Raw genomic sequence first — 11527 nt, forward strand, 5'->3', positions numbered from 1 at the left:
AGCTGCAAAGTGTTGTACAGAAGTACACATAGTAGGCCATGGACGGATGATCACTAACCAGCACTTTTTCCATTTGCAATAATAGCTTTGTCACATTTTCCATCAGCTGTCATGAGGTTCCAGTAAATGTTAAATCATTCATAACCTGACAGCCTTGGAGTGGCCCTAGATCTTTAAAGGTTGTGATACCACATCCTGAGGTGTGGATGAAGTCCTCGTATTTCTCACGTGCTGCAATGAGTTCCTAGCAGGCATGCTAGGTACTTTATGAGACTGTGGGTGGGAACCAGTTTTCTGATTGGCTGCAGAGAGAGTCTCTTCCTTATTTGTATTGGGAGTCCATAGAGTCTAAAAATTCGTAGAACAACTTCCTTGGAGGGGAAGTAGAGCCGGCGGTCCCACGTTGTAGATTTACAGCACGTAAAAGAGCCTTACAAACATCAACAAGATGTTTCATAAGCCTTATGTTAATTCAATTCTAAAGGGTTTTGACAACAGTAGTTTACATTTAAAATTATTCTTTGTCAGGACTTTTTCCATCGTCTGTTCTTTAAAATCACGACGTTTCAGAGGCTGGTTCTGTCTCCATCTTCAGGTGAGAGGTAATTGCACGATTTATATTGTCCAGTGACAGAGACCAGCTCTATCTAAGGGACCCAACAGAGTAGGTACCTCTCACCTGAAGACGGAGACAGAACCAGCCTCTGAAACGTCGTGATTTTAAAGAACAGACGATGGAAAAAGTCCTGACAGAATAATTCTAATTTTAAACTTATGTTGATTGTTAACATGCAGGGTAATTGAAAAGTCATGCATAATACAATTCAACTGGATTAATAAACACCCAGTGTTGCTGCGACTATGTAAGAGCCCACATAGGTCATGTCATGTTGTTCCTGCAGGTACCAGTTTGTCAGTTGTCTTCAAACAGTCAAAGTGCAAGGATGTCTTTTTCAAAACTGCAACAAGTGTTCTTTGTTGAACGCTACCTGGCATCTCATCCTTACTTAACTTGCTAGAATGTGTTTGGGGATACATTTCCCGATTCTCTTGTGCCAAACAAATGAACAGTAATTTAGACAATATCTGTCAAACTTTGTTATGCTGTCCGCAAAATTCACCGAGGAAACTTTCTCTTCAGAGTGGATTATCCTAACGTGCCAGGAATGGGTTGCATGACTTTTCAATCACCTTATAGTATGAGGTTTTGTTTTAGAAGAACTGATTGAAATTTATGTGCACAGATACAAGCGTGAGCAGCTCTGGCGGCAGTGCTGGGGGCAACAATTCTAATCCTGGGCTCAGTTCTGTGTCCAGCTCAGGATACATGAGCCCCAGTGTGATCACTCTCGACAGCCCCTCCCCACCTGCAACACCAACGCCACCAGCACCAGCTGTACCACCTGTACAGCCCTTGCCAGGTCGGAGCCCTGGTCTGCGAATGCCGCCTCCAATATTTCCAAATTCTATGTACCTTTCTTCTGTACCCACATTCCTGGATCTTGATTCAGATTCCAACAGCCCACAGTCGTCCAATGCAGGCCCACTGTATCCTCCTCGTTACTGAACTAATGATGTGTTCCGTTCCCTTGTTTAGAAATATGATACAAAGTTTAATTTCAAGAAACAAATGTTATGTGGATACAGTCTTTCTTTTCTTTTTATTTATCTTTTTTCTAATTTCATGTGACTATAAAAGTGGCATTTTTGTTTTTTTCCTGTGGTGTATCACCAGAACTGTATATACGTGCATAGTGAGCTTGTGCAAAGAGACGCAGTGTTTTAGAACTGTGTCCTTGTATGAAAGTTGTATAGTGGAATGAATGTGATTACTTGAGTTAACATGCATCTAAAACCTAGTTGTATTGTTCTTATTTCTAGTGTAAGTTTTTGTTATTTATTTTTTTTTATTAAGAGTCAAGACACTACCCAGAAGTAATTTCAGTGCCTTCAAATTGACTTGCATGTCTTGAATATTTAATGTCCTTAAATTTGTATTTAGTGTTCTTCTCCATCTTTAGGGTACAGTATTATTTGAAACTATTCTAAGAAATAAAAACATATTCTAAATTTCAGGGGTTAATGTTTTTGCAGCGTGCGGTTTCATTGAATGCTGATAAATATATTAAACTTCGCCTGGGTAATTGGGCATAAAGAATTTGCATTGTGAGCACTTATCTCACTGAACATAATGGAAACATTGTTCTTAATATCGATACACAGCAGCATGTCGCACCTCAGCAGTACGAGACTATAAATGAGGAAGTGCTGGGTTGTGCAACATTTTATCGTAATTTGGTTTTCTACCAGACAGCAAGCAGTTACCTGGAGGAGACTGCAAACAGAAGTGTAATGTGCGTCGCATTCCCGATTCGGCAGTTCAGATACGTCCTTGATGTGCTGCTGTTACCAGCTCAGTCCGTAAATGGTGTGGGTAACAGCATATTCAGTGGGAATGGAACATTGATTGATATTTAAATAAAAAGTTCTTTGGATATTTTCCATCGTCTAATAAAATTGAACGACATTTCGGAGATGGGGCTCTATGTCCGTCTTCACGTACCTATGGAGACTGAGATAGAGCCCCATCTCCGAAACGTCATTCAATTTTATTATTTTATTAGACGATGGAAAATATCCAAAGAACTTCTTATTTAAATAACTCACCATCGTCACAAACTTTTAGATTTCATATTGATTGATATTTATCACATCATATTTGATGAGAACCAACCGAGAGTCAGTAGTGTTAACATCTGCATCTCACATGGTGTATCCGCCCCTCTCTGGGCCCCACAAGGATTTGCCATTGCTGTTGAGGACCATGCCCTACAAACAGGAATCTGCCCCCTCCAACTAGCTGTCGCACTGTTTATTTTTTTTTCCACCAGTTGATATGACAGCTGGAAGAACAAACTCATGGTGCAGGCCAGGGAATGGAAGGTCTCAAGAAAACTGCAATGGACAAGGCCGGTCTCAAAGCTTCTGCGCAGAATAAAAATATTTCAATTGAAAATTGTTGCATCAATTTTAATTTCACTGATAAGTGGAAAGTTCTACAACAGTTAGGAGAAATGAAAAATGTTGATTGTGCGCTACACTACCACATGAGCTTGTCTGTATCATTCACTCTCTTCCTTGCTCTTCTCTCGGTCTGACCTGCGCGACTTCTTCTTGCGGTGGCTACGATGTCCAGGACTCCTGCTGTGACTTTTGTGGCGACGTGAACGCCTTTCTGTGCTACGGCTTCGTGACCGATGACGATGAGATCTGTGACAAATCATAAAGTAATGCTGGGTATTGGATGTATATAAAATGGGTTCATTAATATGAAACAACATTGTCCTTTTCATTTCTCATCTGTCAACCCTTTGAGTGTGAACGTAAATAGCAAAAATATGTGAGGAAGGCAGCAAGCGATTTTACTGGAAAATGCGGGGTTATGAAAATACAAATAAACCCGAACCTAATTAAAATTCAACAGACATCTTTACAGGAAGTGGCCAACATATTTTCACTTCAGATATGTACAAAAATTACTTAATGCAAGAGAAAAAATACTTTTTAACTGAATATGTTTATTGGGCACTAAATATTAAGGTGGAGCTTGTTTCATGCCTGGTATACTGCCGCTGTGGCTGTGGATCGTCCAGTACATCAATCGTGTTTTCCCTTCCAATCGGAATCACTCGCATTATCATTAATTATGTGGGATAAGTGAACTTGTAATATCCAAAAAAACAGAGTGGGCCATCATTTGGCTTTTGATGAAATGTGCCGAACTAAGAATTGTCTCTCTTAGAGACTGTTAATTGCAGGGAGGCGCTGGCACTTGAAGCATTAGGACTAAAAACTTCAATGTGTCGAGGCCCTCTCACATGTAGCCAATATATAATAAAAACCCCACCTGTCACGGTGCCGTTCGGACTTCTCGGAGCGCTCGCCCCGATCCTTTGCCCTTTCCCTGGATTCTTTTTCAGATGTTGCCGTTTGATCATCCTTCAAGCCTGGTTCTTCTTTGATTGGTATCCCTGACCCAACATTTGAACCGGTGGCTCCTGAAGCAGCAATATCATCAGAGTGTTCTCGACCTGAACCTCGAGAACTGAATTCATCTTGAGAATCTTGGTTTGCAGTTTCTGCATCATTACTCTTTGTTGGTGGGGGGATGACTGGTGGTAGGGGTGTCACCAGGGGGCCTGGGGTGATGACTTTCACGTCCGCTGATGTTACTAGCATGGCTGTTGACTGCCAGGTCTGAAATAAGTTTTCTGTTATAATTGCACGTATGTTCTCTGGGTGCTTTTCTTAATTGTGAAATCCCGACTTGCAATTTTAAATCGAACAACCCCTCACAGTTATAATAATAACACAGAGTAATTAAGCTTTTAAGAATACAGTGTTAATTACAATACACAGTAACTTGAAGGTGCACAGTCTTGCTAGAAAATGTCACAGTATGAAAGAATTATTAATTTCTACAGGCCCTTATCCTAGGTATGTACGTGTATGCCTTCCAAGCCTTCAACAATGCATACTCATACTAAACACAGGGAACCACCCTCTTGAAAACACTACACACAGCAAAAAGTCACAAATTTTTTTGGCAAAGGTAACATATCAAATCTATGGTAAAAGGCAAAGTTCTTCTGGGGCTTAACTAAGCACCACACCAGACTTATGGGGGAGCAATGGTGTAGGTCTACACATTCCTAACTTTGACCCTAGTGGAGGTGAATGATGAGCTTTATTTTCAAGGAAGGAACCCTGGCACCCACCGGACAAGATGCTCGGTGGACCCCACAGCTTATCTCGACATGATAAAGAGAAAAATCCCGCCCTGCAAGGAGTCTAAGCTGCAGCCCAGTCACTAGACTCACTGAATATTTGCAAAACCAAGTCTGGTGAGGAGGTCTTGACACAGTAGTTCGAAACATAAATCTCAATTTGGAGGACTTGTGGAGTACTCACAGGGTCATTCCACTGAGAGTCCTGCGTAGGTTCGTATGAATGATAGTAAGGGTCTGTCTCAGACGCGTAGAACTCGGATCCATACGAGTCCATATGAGGAGGGAAGGTAGGCGGAACGACACCATGTGGAGGGGGTGGCAAGTCAAACGGAGGAATCCCTGAAGTTGGAGGGGGCACAGACATATCAGGGAACGCAGGCTTGCGGCTGTACTCGCGACGATCGGCGGTCATCACCTGGAAACATCGGCAAAAAGGGGTCATGATAAAACTATTCTATCATCATCTATAGCCTTAAATGCCAGACTGGAAATAACCATTTACATCATTGTGTCAGAAAGTAACTTCATGTCACCTGAATAATATTCTCTTTGGGTGGAGTTCCCTTCTCCAAATTCCGCCTTGAAGCCAACCCTCCACCACCTATGACATCAATGGTGCCTCCCATTTTTCGTCCTGGAGGAGGTCCTGCCTTCTTAGGCCCCATGAAACCAGAGTACTTGGAGTTGTCGTTAGTAATCGCTACTGGGATAGTGCCTCGTCCAGCAGTCTGACCTCCAATCTGAGCAAGCCCCACACCAGATTCATGGATACGAATTCGTTTTTGTCTCTCACAATAGGCTCGCCATGTCTCTTCATTGAAGCCATAATTGAAGTAATCTATTGAAGTTTTAGGAATTACATATACCAGATTTTACCTCATTACTAATACAATATGAAGAAAATATATTTAATCACACCATAAATGAATACAGAAAAATGGTTAGGATTCAACCTGTTATGTCAGCTCCAGGTTTCCTCCATGGTTTGTCTTCAAGAGAATCCAAATTGAATTCATGTGCTGGAACCCCATTGATTGTTCCAACAGCTTCAAATTCTTCAATAGAAAATTTCCCTGGTTGCTAAAAACAAAAACACAATACATTTTAATTAGCTAGTTTTCTAACCAGATGCTTCATAATATCCTTTTGTACTCGTGCATTCTGAAAGTTAACTCAGTTTTATAATGAACCAGCCTTAGATGCTCACTGGATAATGTCTCACCACAAATTATATATGTCTTTTGCAAACAGATTCTAATACTTTTTATGCACTATATTAAAACCAGTCTGTGAAGTATGTAAATACTGCTGACAGGGTGGGGACAACTTGCCTTCAATTTCTCACCACCAACAGCTGATGTTAAAAGGCCTCCACGTTTGATATTAAGGCTTGTATAAGTAGGACTTGTTTTAATATCTCCAATCACAACCTGGACATCATCATCACTGTCTTCTTCATCTTCATCTTCATCATCATCATCATCACCATCACCATTTTCATTAGCTGGAGAGCAAAATTGGCGAATAACTTTTATTTGTATACTTTGTCTACAAAAGACTGATAGAAACTCAGTTCTTCCTTAACTTTCCCCTCCTACACCTTTAATCTCCACACACGAGTTCTTTGAAGATGAAAGCAGGTTCACAAACAGTAATTAAATTCACGGACTTTTATATTCTGTCAATATTATCTAATGTCTCTTATTCAAATTATGCCAGTTAAAAAATTAAAATTCTAAAATTTACTGTTTGAGAGACTGTCTCCACGTTCAAGCAAGAGAGTGCCTACCGTGCAGGAACATTAGGTCAAGCTAATCATCAGTGGGCAAAGATGTAGTCAATAAGGTAAACTTATTCAGAAATAGCTAACATTTCCTCAAGAGACATTTGAACTAAACTCATCTACCACAATTTTTGAACTGTCAGATGAGTTGCCTAACAATAGGATGGCTCATAGAACAATTTTACAGAAAACCAAGACCAAAATTTGATAGGTTGGTGAATCTAAAAGCCAATCAGATAAAATGACACAAATGATAAAAATTACAAAAGATGCTAAGCAAATTCTGTGATGTCAACAGTGATTCAGTTGCTCCCACAGATGAACTCTCTCCACGACACTGAGATTAGAAGTAATCAGTACATGTGGGTGTAATTTTACACATACAGATAATAGGTAGTTGGAATGGGGGTATTAAAATATGTAATTAAAAAGCTAATGAAGATATCAGACTTGTTAAGAAGTTGGAGAACAACGTGCCACAATGTTACGCCAACCTTTTTTTTTTTTTACGACAAACATCTTGTCAAGAATGTGGCTGCCTTCTGGGTTATAGCGCAGTGTAGTCAGGTAGAAGTTTACCAACATTTCAGAGGTCCTTGCTGCCTCCATCATCAGGGCAAAACTCACAGACTCAAATCCTACCTATATTCTGTGGTGATTCTGCACACTTTTAACACAGCTTTCCTAACACAGTCTCTCTCATACTTGTTTGGAAATTCAGACATTAGAAAAATACTTCTAACTTGTCCTTCCACTGGTATCACTGATTTTAATTATCAGTGTTTATAGATTGAGAAAATCAAATGTGGCATGCATGATTTGTGCAGCACAGCAGATCTGCACTGAATAACAGAAGCAGGTTGGAACTGCACATCACCTGTTTCTTCTACCCCTGCTTCCTTTCTGGCAGGGGCCTGAAGTTGTTCTTCACCTCTACTTAGCTGGTCATCCTCCTGTTCCGATGGAGGAGGGATAGTCGGCGGTTCTGGTACTGGCAGCTACACGTAAAAACAGTGTACGATAAGACACAAATAACTAACTTTGTCGACGTAAGTAATTTGCCATTCTGGATATGTTTCAACCGTAAGGCACGTTTGAATACCTGGTCACTTTCGCCTGTGTTTTCATCCTGTTCCGTAACTTCAGCCGTAGTTTCGTCTGTCGCCTCAGCTTTCTGCTCATTTTTGGTCTCAATTTCTGGAGGTTCTGGATTTGAATCTCCATATAACCATTGATCTTCGTTACCAGAATCTTCGGCCATTTTCACGATGTATGAGAAACTTAAGTTTCAATTCAAACTTCAAGAGTAATCTGTGACATTTAAATTAATTCGAAAAGCTTCTGAAAAAATAATGAACTAACATGGTTTACGAAATAGTATTTATGTCCTCCTAACTATATAAAACAATTTATAGTGAACGGAACTAAAATCACAGTCTTGGATTTAATAAATCATACAAAGGCTAATTGTCATTTCCTTGCGCGGTCCCTTTGGACACTCTGACTTACTAATCTTTCTTACACGCATTGTACCCATAGTTCAACATCCGCCTTCTAGTTTGGTCGTTGGAAAAATGGGTGAGTAAATCTTAAGGCTGCTGTTAGTGGATCGATTTCCATCTCATGTTGTAAAGTTTAACATTTTAATTTAAATGCACATCTGCATTACCACAAATTTATTTGTTATATATACGTCTTTGTTGCTTTGGGTGTGTATTATTTGCGTGTAATTCTGAAAATTGAAATGGGTAATGTATTTTGAAACACGTAGGCAGCATGTGCTTTGCAATTTATTGTTTCATTTCATCGTATCAATACAAATGTTCTAGTCAAGGATGATGACTAATATTATTCTGAATGTTTTTTGGAGATTGTTAATCCCATAGCGTTCTGAACTTGACTATTCTTATGACGAGGTCATCTCGGTTTCTAATATATTGAAGGGATTCGCCCTGCAGTTGATGGTTGTAAAAATATTTCCTGCCAGACACATTGAAGGTGGCCAAGGAGGCCGAATTTCTGAGAAAATAATTGACATGTTGTTGGTCGTAATTGTGATACCACGGATATGACTCCAGTAATCGTTACCACATTCAAGTGCACTTCTTTTAATAGTACTATGCATTGAATTTCTTCCAAAGGCATATCCCGCGACCACTGGCATAAACGGCGAGCTACAGGTGGTAAGAGGAAGCCTCTTCGCAAGAAGAGGAAATTTGAGTTAGGTCGGCCAGCAGCAAATACCAAGGTAACGAAACTTCGTATATGATTAGTTGCCAATATTTCCTGTGTTATAGGTGAAGGTAACATTGGCAAATGATGACCAAGCACTAGTGCATCCCACTGATTATTTCATGAGTGTTTTATCACCTCTAACGTCCTGAAGCCAACTGAATTAGTTGTCAGTTAATGCCTGTAATATACACATTTTTGTGTTACATAACCACAATTGTTACAGCTTGGTGCCAAACGAATCCACACAGTTAGGACAAGAGGTGGTAATAAGAAGTATCGTGCTCTGCGATTGGATCAGGGGAATTTTTCCTGGGGTTCAGAATGTAAGTGCTTTTTTTAAGTTTACCACGAGTGTCATTTTGGATCATTTGTGTGCTTGTAGATAAGTAAGTTGCAAAATATAGAGATGGGTGGCATGGCAGCAATGATGACTTTACCCTTACCTATTTTGATAATTTATTGATGAAACTTGTTCCGTAACTGATTCTGCCAGTAGGTATTATCGGAGTAACTGCAGGTTAGTTTGTTTTTCTTGCCTTGTGTATACGGTACCTGAATTTGGTTTGGTGTCTTTTGTGCAGGCTGCACCCGCAAAACCAGAATCATCGATGTCGTTTACAACGCCTCGAATAATGAGCTGGTGCGTACAAAGACACTCGTGAAGAATGCCATCGTCGTTATCGATGCCACACCATTTCGTCAGTGGTACGAGGGCCATTACGCCCAGGCACTTGGAAGGAAGAAGGGAGCTAAGTTGGTAAGCGTGTATCTTGATCACAGATGACTTTGTCCTTTATTTTTCACTTCATCGCGTGTCTTATTCCACACACATTCATTTCTGAACGTGTCTATGCGTGTGCACACGAGTACGCTGCTTATTCTCTGTTTCTTATTTTTATTCAAACAACTTTGGCAGTCTGATGATGATTCCATTATTCATGCGTGTCATCTGAACACCTGATTATAAATATGGTTCTGATGTTGCCAATATAATAATTTCATATTGCGTAAGTGTACAGCGTTTATTTTGGAGGATGTTAAGTACTGCTCTTTCTAAACAGAAAAGGCATTAAACGCCCCTTTAACTAGGCTGAAGATTTCTGTCTTCTGGGTTGTTGCGCTGTGTAGTCTGGTCGATGTTAACCAACGTTTCGGAGGTCATACTGCCTCCGTCATCAGGGCGATGAATAATGAATACTTGTTTTATCTCGGTGAAACACATTTTGGAAAAAAATCTGTTGTCATTTATCACCAAATTTAGCGTATTTTGTATTTTTGAATCCTGAATACGATTGCTCGTTTTATTATTCTGATTTTGTTTGTGAACTGTAAGACAACCGAAAATTATCTGTTTGTGGTTTGTTATGTTCTGAGACTGAAGCAGATGAAGCCGTGTTGAACAAGAAACGGTCGAAGAAAGTGGAGAAGAAGTACAAAGCCCGGGAAAAGCTTGCCAAAGTAGAAGCCGCTCTTGAGGAGCAGTTCCAGGCATCACGAGTACTCGGTGAGTAACTGATCAGTGCGTGGCGCTTCCGTGTTTTCCGTTCATCGCCTTTGCACACATTTGTGTTTCTTGCCATTTACACGCGATGATGTAAATCTCGCGCTAGATCAAGTTGTGGGTGTGAATCGTTTTGATTCTCACCTTTGATCGATGCTGCATTTGTCATAGTTACTCTGAGCGTGTTCAGCTGTACCTGTTCCATTTTGTGCGTTGCATATTGCACAATTTCTTCCCCCCCCCTCCATACAAACTACGTATTTTTGAGCCCCTTCCTAATATTTATCTTTTTTCATTGGATTTTAAACATTAGGCCAGTGGGAGTTCATAACATAAACGCAGGCACACGTGACCCGAGCTTTCGACGTCTTTCGATGCCATGTTGTCACTTTGGGAGTTAGGGGCCATGAAATTTGGGGCGTAGCGTCAGTAAAGCAACATCAAACATTTTGAATGTGGAATATCACAGACATGTTTGTGTAGCGTAATCTCGTTTTAATGATGTTAATGGAAAGGATTGAGCTGGCAGCATAAAACGTGTTGACGCCAAAGACTCGCAAACTAAATTTTGATTGTTTTTTACATTGGCAAATTAATTTCTGTCGCACATGAGTGAATGGAGTACTGTGAACAATCTAGCCCAAAGTATGGATAAAACTAAACGTTTCTGACAAATAATTCACCACGAAGTGCGTTAGTTCTTCAACGGACCGGCAAAAAGAGATATTTGGGAAATGAAAATTTTTTTACAATGTTTTACTGTGGTACAAAATGTTAATATCTGTTTCATGCCGCATCTTGAACGTTTTCAGCTTGCATCTCCAGCCGCCCAGGTCAGTGTGGTCGAGCCGATGGCTACATATTGGAGGGAAAAGAACTTGAATTCTACATGAGGAAGATTAAAGCTAAGAAAGGAAAATAAGTTACAATGTATTTTATGTGTTAAGAGGGTCTGAGAAATAAAATCCTTTGTCAGACGACGAGGTGGACGTCTGTAAATCGTGACCTTTGTCCCTCGTGTTGTCGAGAAATCGGAGTCTGTAATATTATGAAACCAAATTTTACATTCTACAATAGAAAACTATCTGCAATGTGAACATGTTGGACAGCCCTAAATTTATATTTTTCCTGTTTTACAGTAGCCACAAATCTTTTGGGAGCACAAAATATTCGGTAGCAAGGATTCCATAAATTTGGTCTACTCTTAATTTTTTCATG

General features: G+C 40.1%; 3 protein-coding genes across 8 annotated transcripts in view; 2 read left to right on the forward strand and 1 right to left on the reverse strand.

The window, feature by feature from the left end:
- Su(var)2-10 (E3 SUMO-protein ligase Su(var)2-10) overlaps nucleotides 1–1859 on the forward strand; it is a 29500-nt gene extending 27641 nt beyond the window's left edge. For all 6 annotated transcript variants that reach the window (XM_022073132.2, XM_022073133.2, XM_022073135.2 and 3 more), the window contains one exon: nucleotides 1245–1859. In XM_022073132.2, the coding sequence (XP_021928824.1) occupies nucleotides 1245–1567 (323 nt within the window). In that variant the 3' untranslated portion in view covers nucleotides 1568–1859. The remainder of the gene's footprint in view (nucleotides 1–1244) is intronic.
- A 1150-nt stretch (nucleotides 1860–3009) lies between these two features.
- On the reverse strand, nucleotides 3010–7930 carry Fip1 (Factor interacting with poly(A) polymerase 1). Its single transcript, XM_022073108.2, has 8 exons — nucleotides 7676–7930; nucleotides 7451–7571; nucleotides 6122–6294; nucleotides 5744–5870; nucleotides 5324–5628; nucleotides 4972–5205; nucleotides 3908–4257; nucleotides 3010–3270 (listed from the first exon to the last, which is right to left on the reverse strand). Exons 1-8 carry the CDS (start codon nucleotides 7832–7834, stop codon nucleotides 3123–3125), a joined length of 1617 nt encoding a protein of 538 aa, XP_021928800.2. The 5' UTR covers nucleotides 7835–7930; the 3' UTR covers nucleotides 3010–3122.
- A 130-nt stretch (nucleotides 7931–8060) lies between these two features.
- On the forward strand, nucleotides 8061–11289 carry RpS8 (ribosomal protein S8). The gene is made up of 6 exons (XM_022073109.2): nucleotides 8061–8151; nucleotides 8715–8821; nucleotides 9032–9131; nucleotides 9390–9565; nucleotides 10183–10312; nucleotides 11122–11289. Exons 1-6 carry the CDS (start codon nucleotides 8148–8150, stop codon nucleotides 11229–11231), a joined length of 627 nt encoding a protein of 208 aa, XP_021928801.1. The 5' UTR covers nucleotides 8061–8147; the 3' UTR covers nucleotides 11232–11289.
- Nucleotides 11290–11527: the final 238 nt, after the last annotated feature.

This window comes from Zootermopsis nevadensis, unplaced genomic scaffold (assembly GCF_977971745.1).
Source record: "Zootermopsis nevadensis isolate Lab colony 2312 unplaced genomic scaffold, Znev_1.0 Znev_ptg000010l, whole genome shotgun sequence".
NCBI classification, from domain to species: Eukaryota; Metazoa; Arthropoda; class Insecta; order Blattodea; family Termopsidae; genus Zootermopsis; species Zootermopsis nevadensis.

Excerpts from the sequence above, each read along its gene's own strand:
- Fip1 (XM_022073108.2), bottom strand. The coding sequence starts at position 7,834 with ATGGCCGAAGATTCTGGTAACGAAGATCAATGGTTATATGGAGATTCA. Across the intron at positions 7,572-7,675 it reads ACACAGGCGAAAGTGACCAG|CTGCCAGTACCAGAACCGCC; the intron begins GTATTCAAACGT and ends TTTTACGTGTAG. Across the intron at positions 6,295-7,450 it reads AGCAGGGGTAGAAGAAACAG|CTAATGAAAATGGTGATGGT; the intron begins GTGATGTGCAGT and ends TTTGCTCTCCAG.
- RpS8 (XM_022073109.2), top strand. Across the intron at positions 8,822-9,031 it reads GGCCAGCAGCAAATACCAAG|CTTGGTGCCAAACGAATCCA; the intron begins GTAACGAAACTT and ends CAATTGTTACAG. Across the intron at positions 10,313-11,121 it reads CCAGGCATCACGAGTACTCG|CTTGCATCTCCAGCCGCCCA; the intron begins GTGAGTAACTGA and ends GAACGTTTTCAG.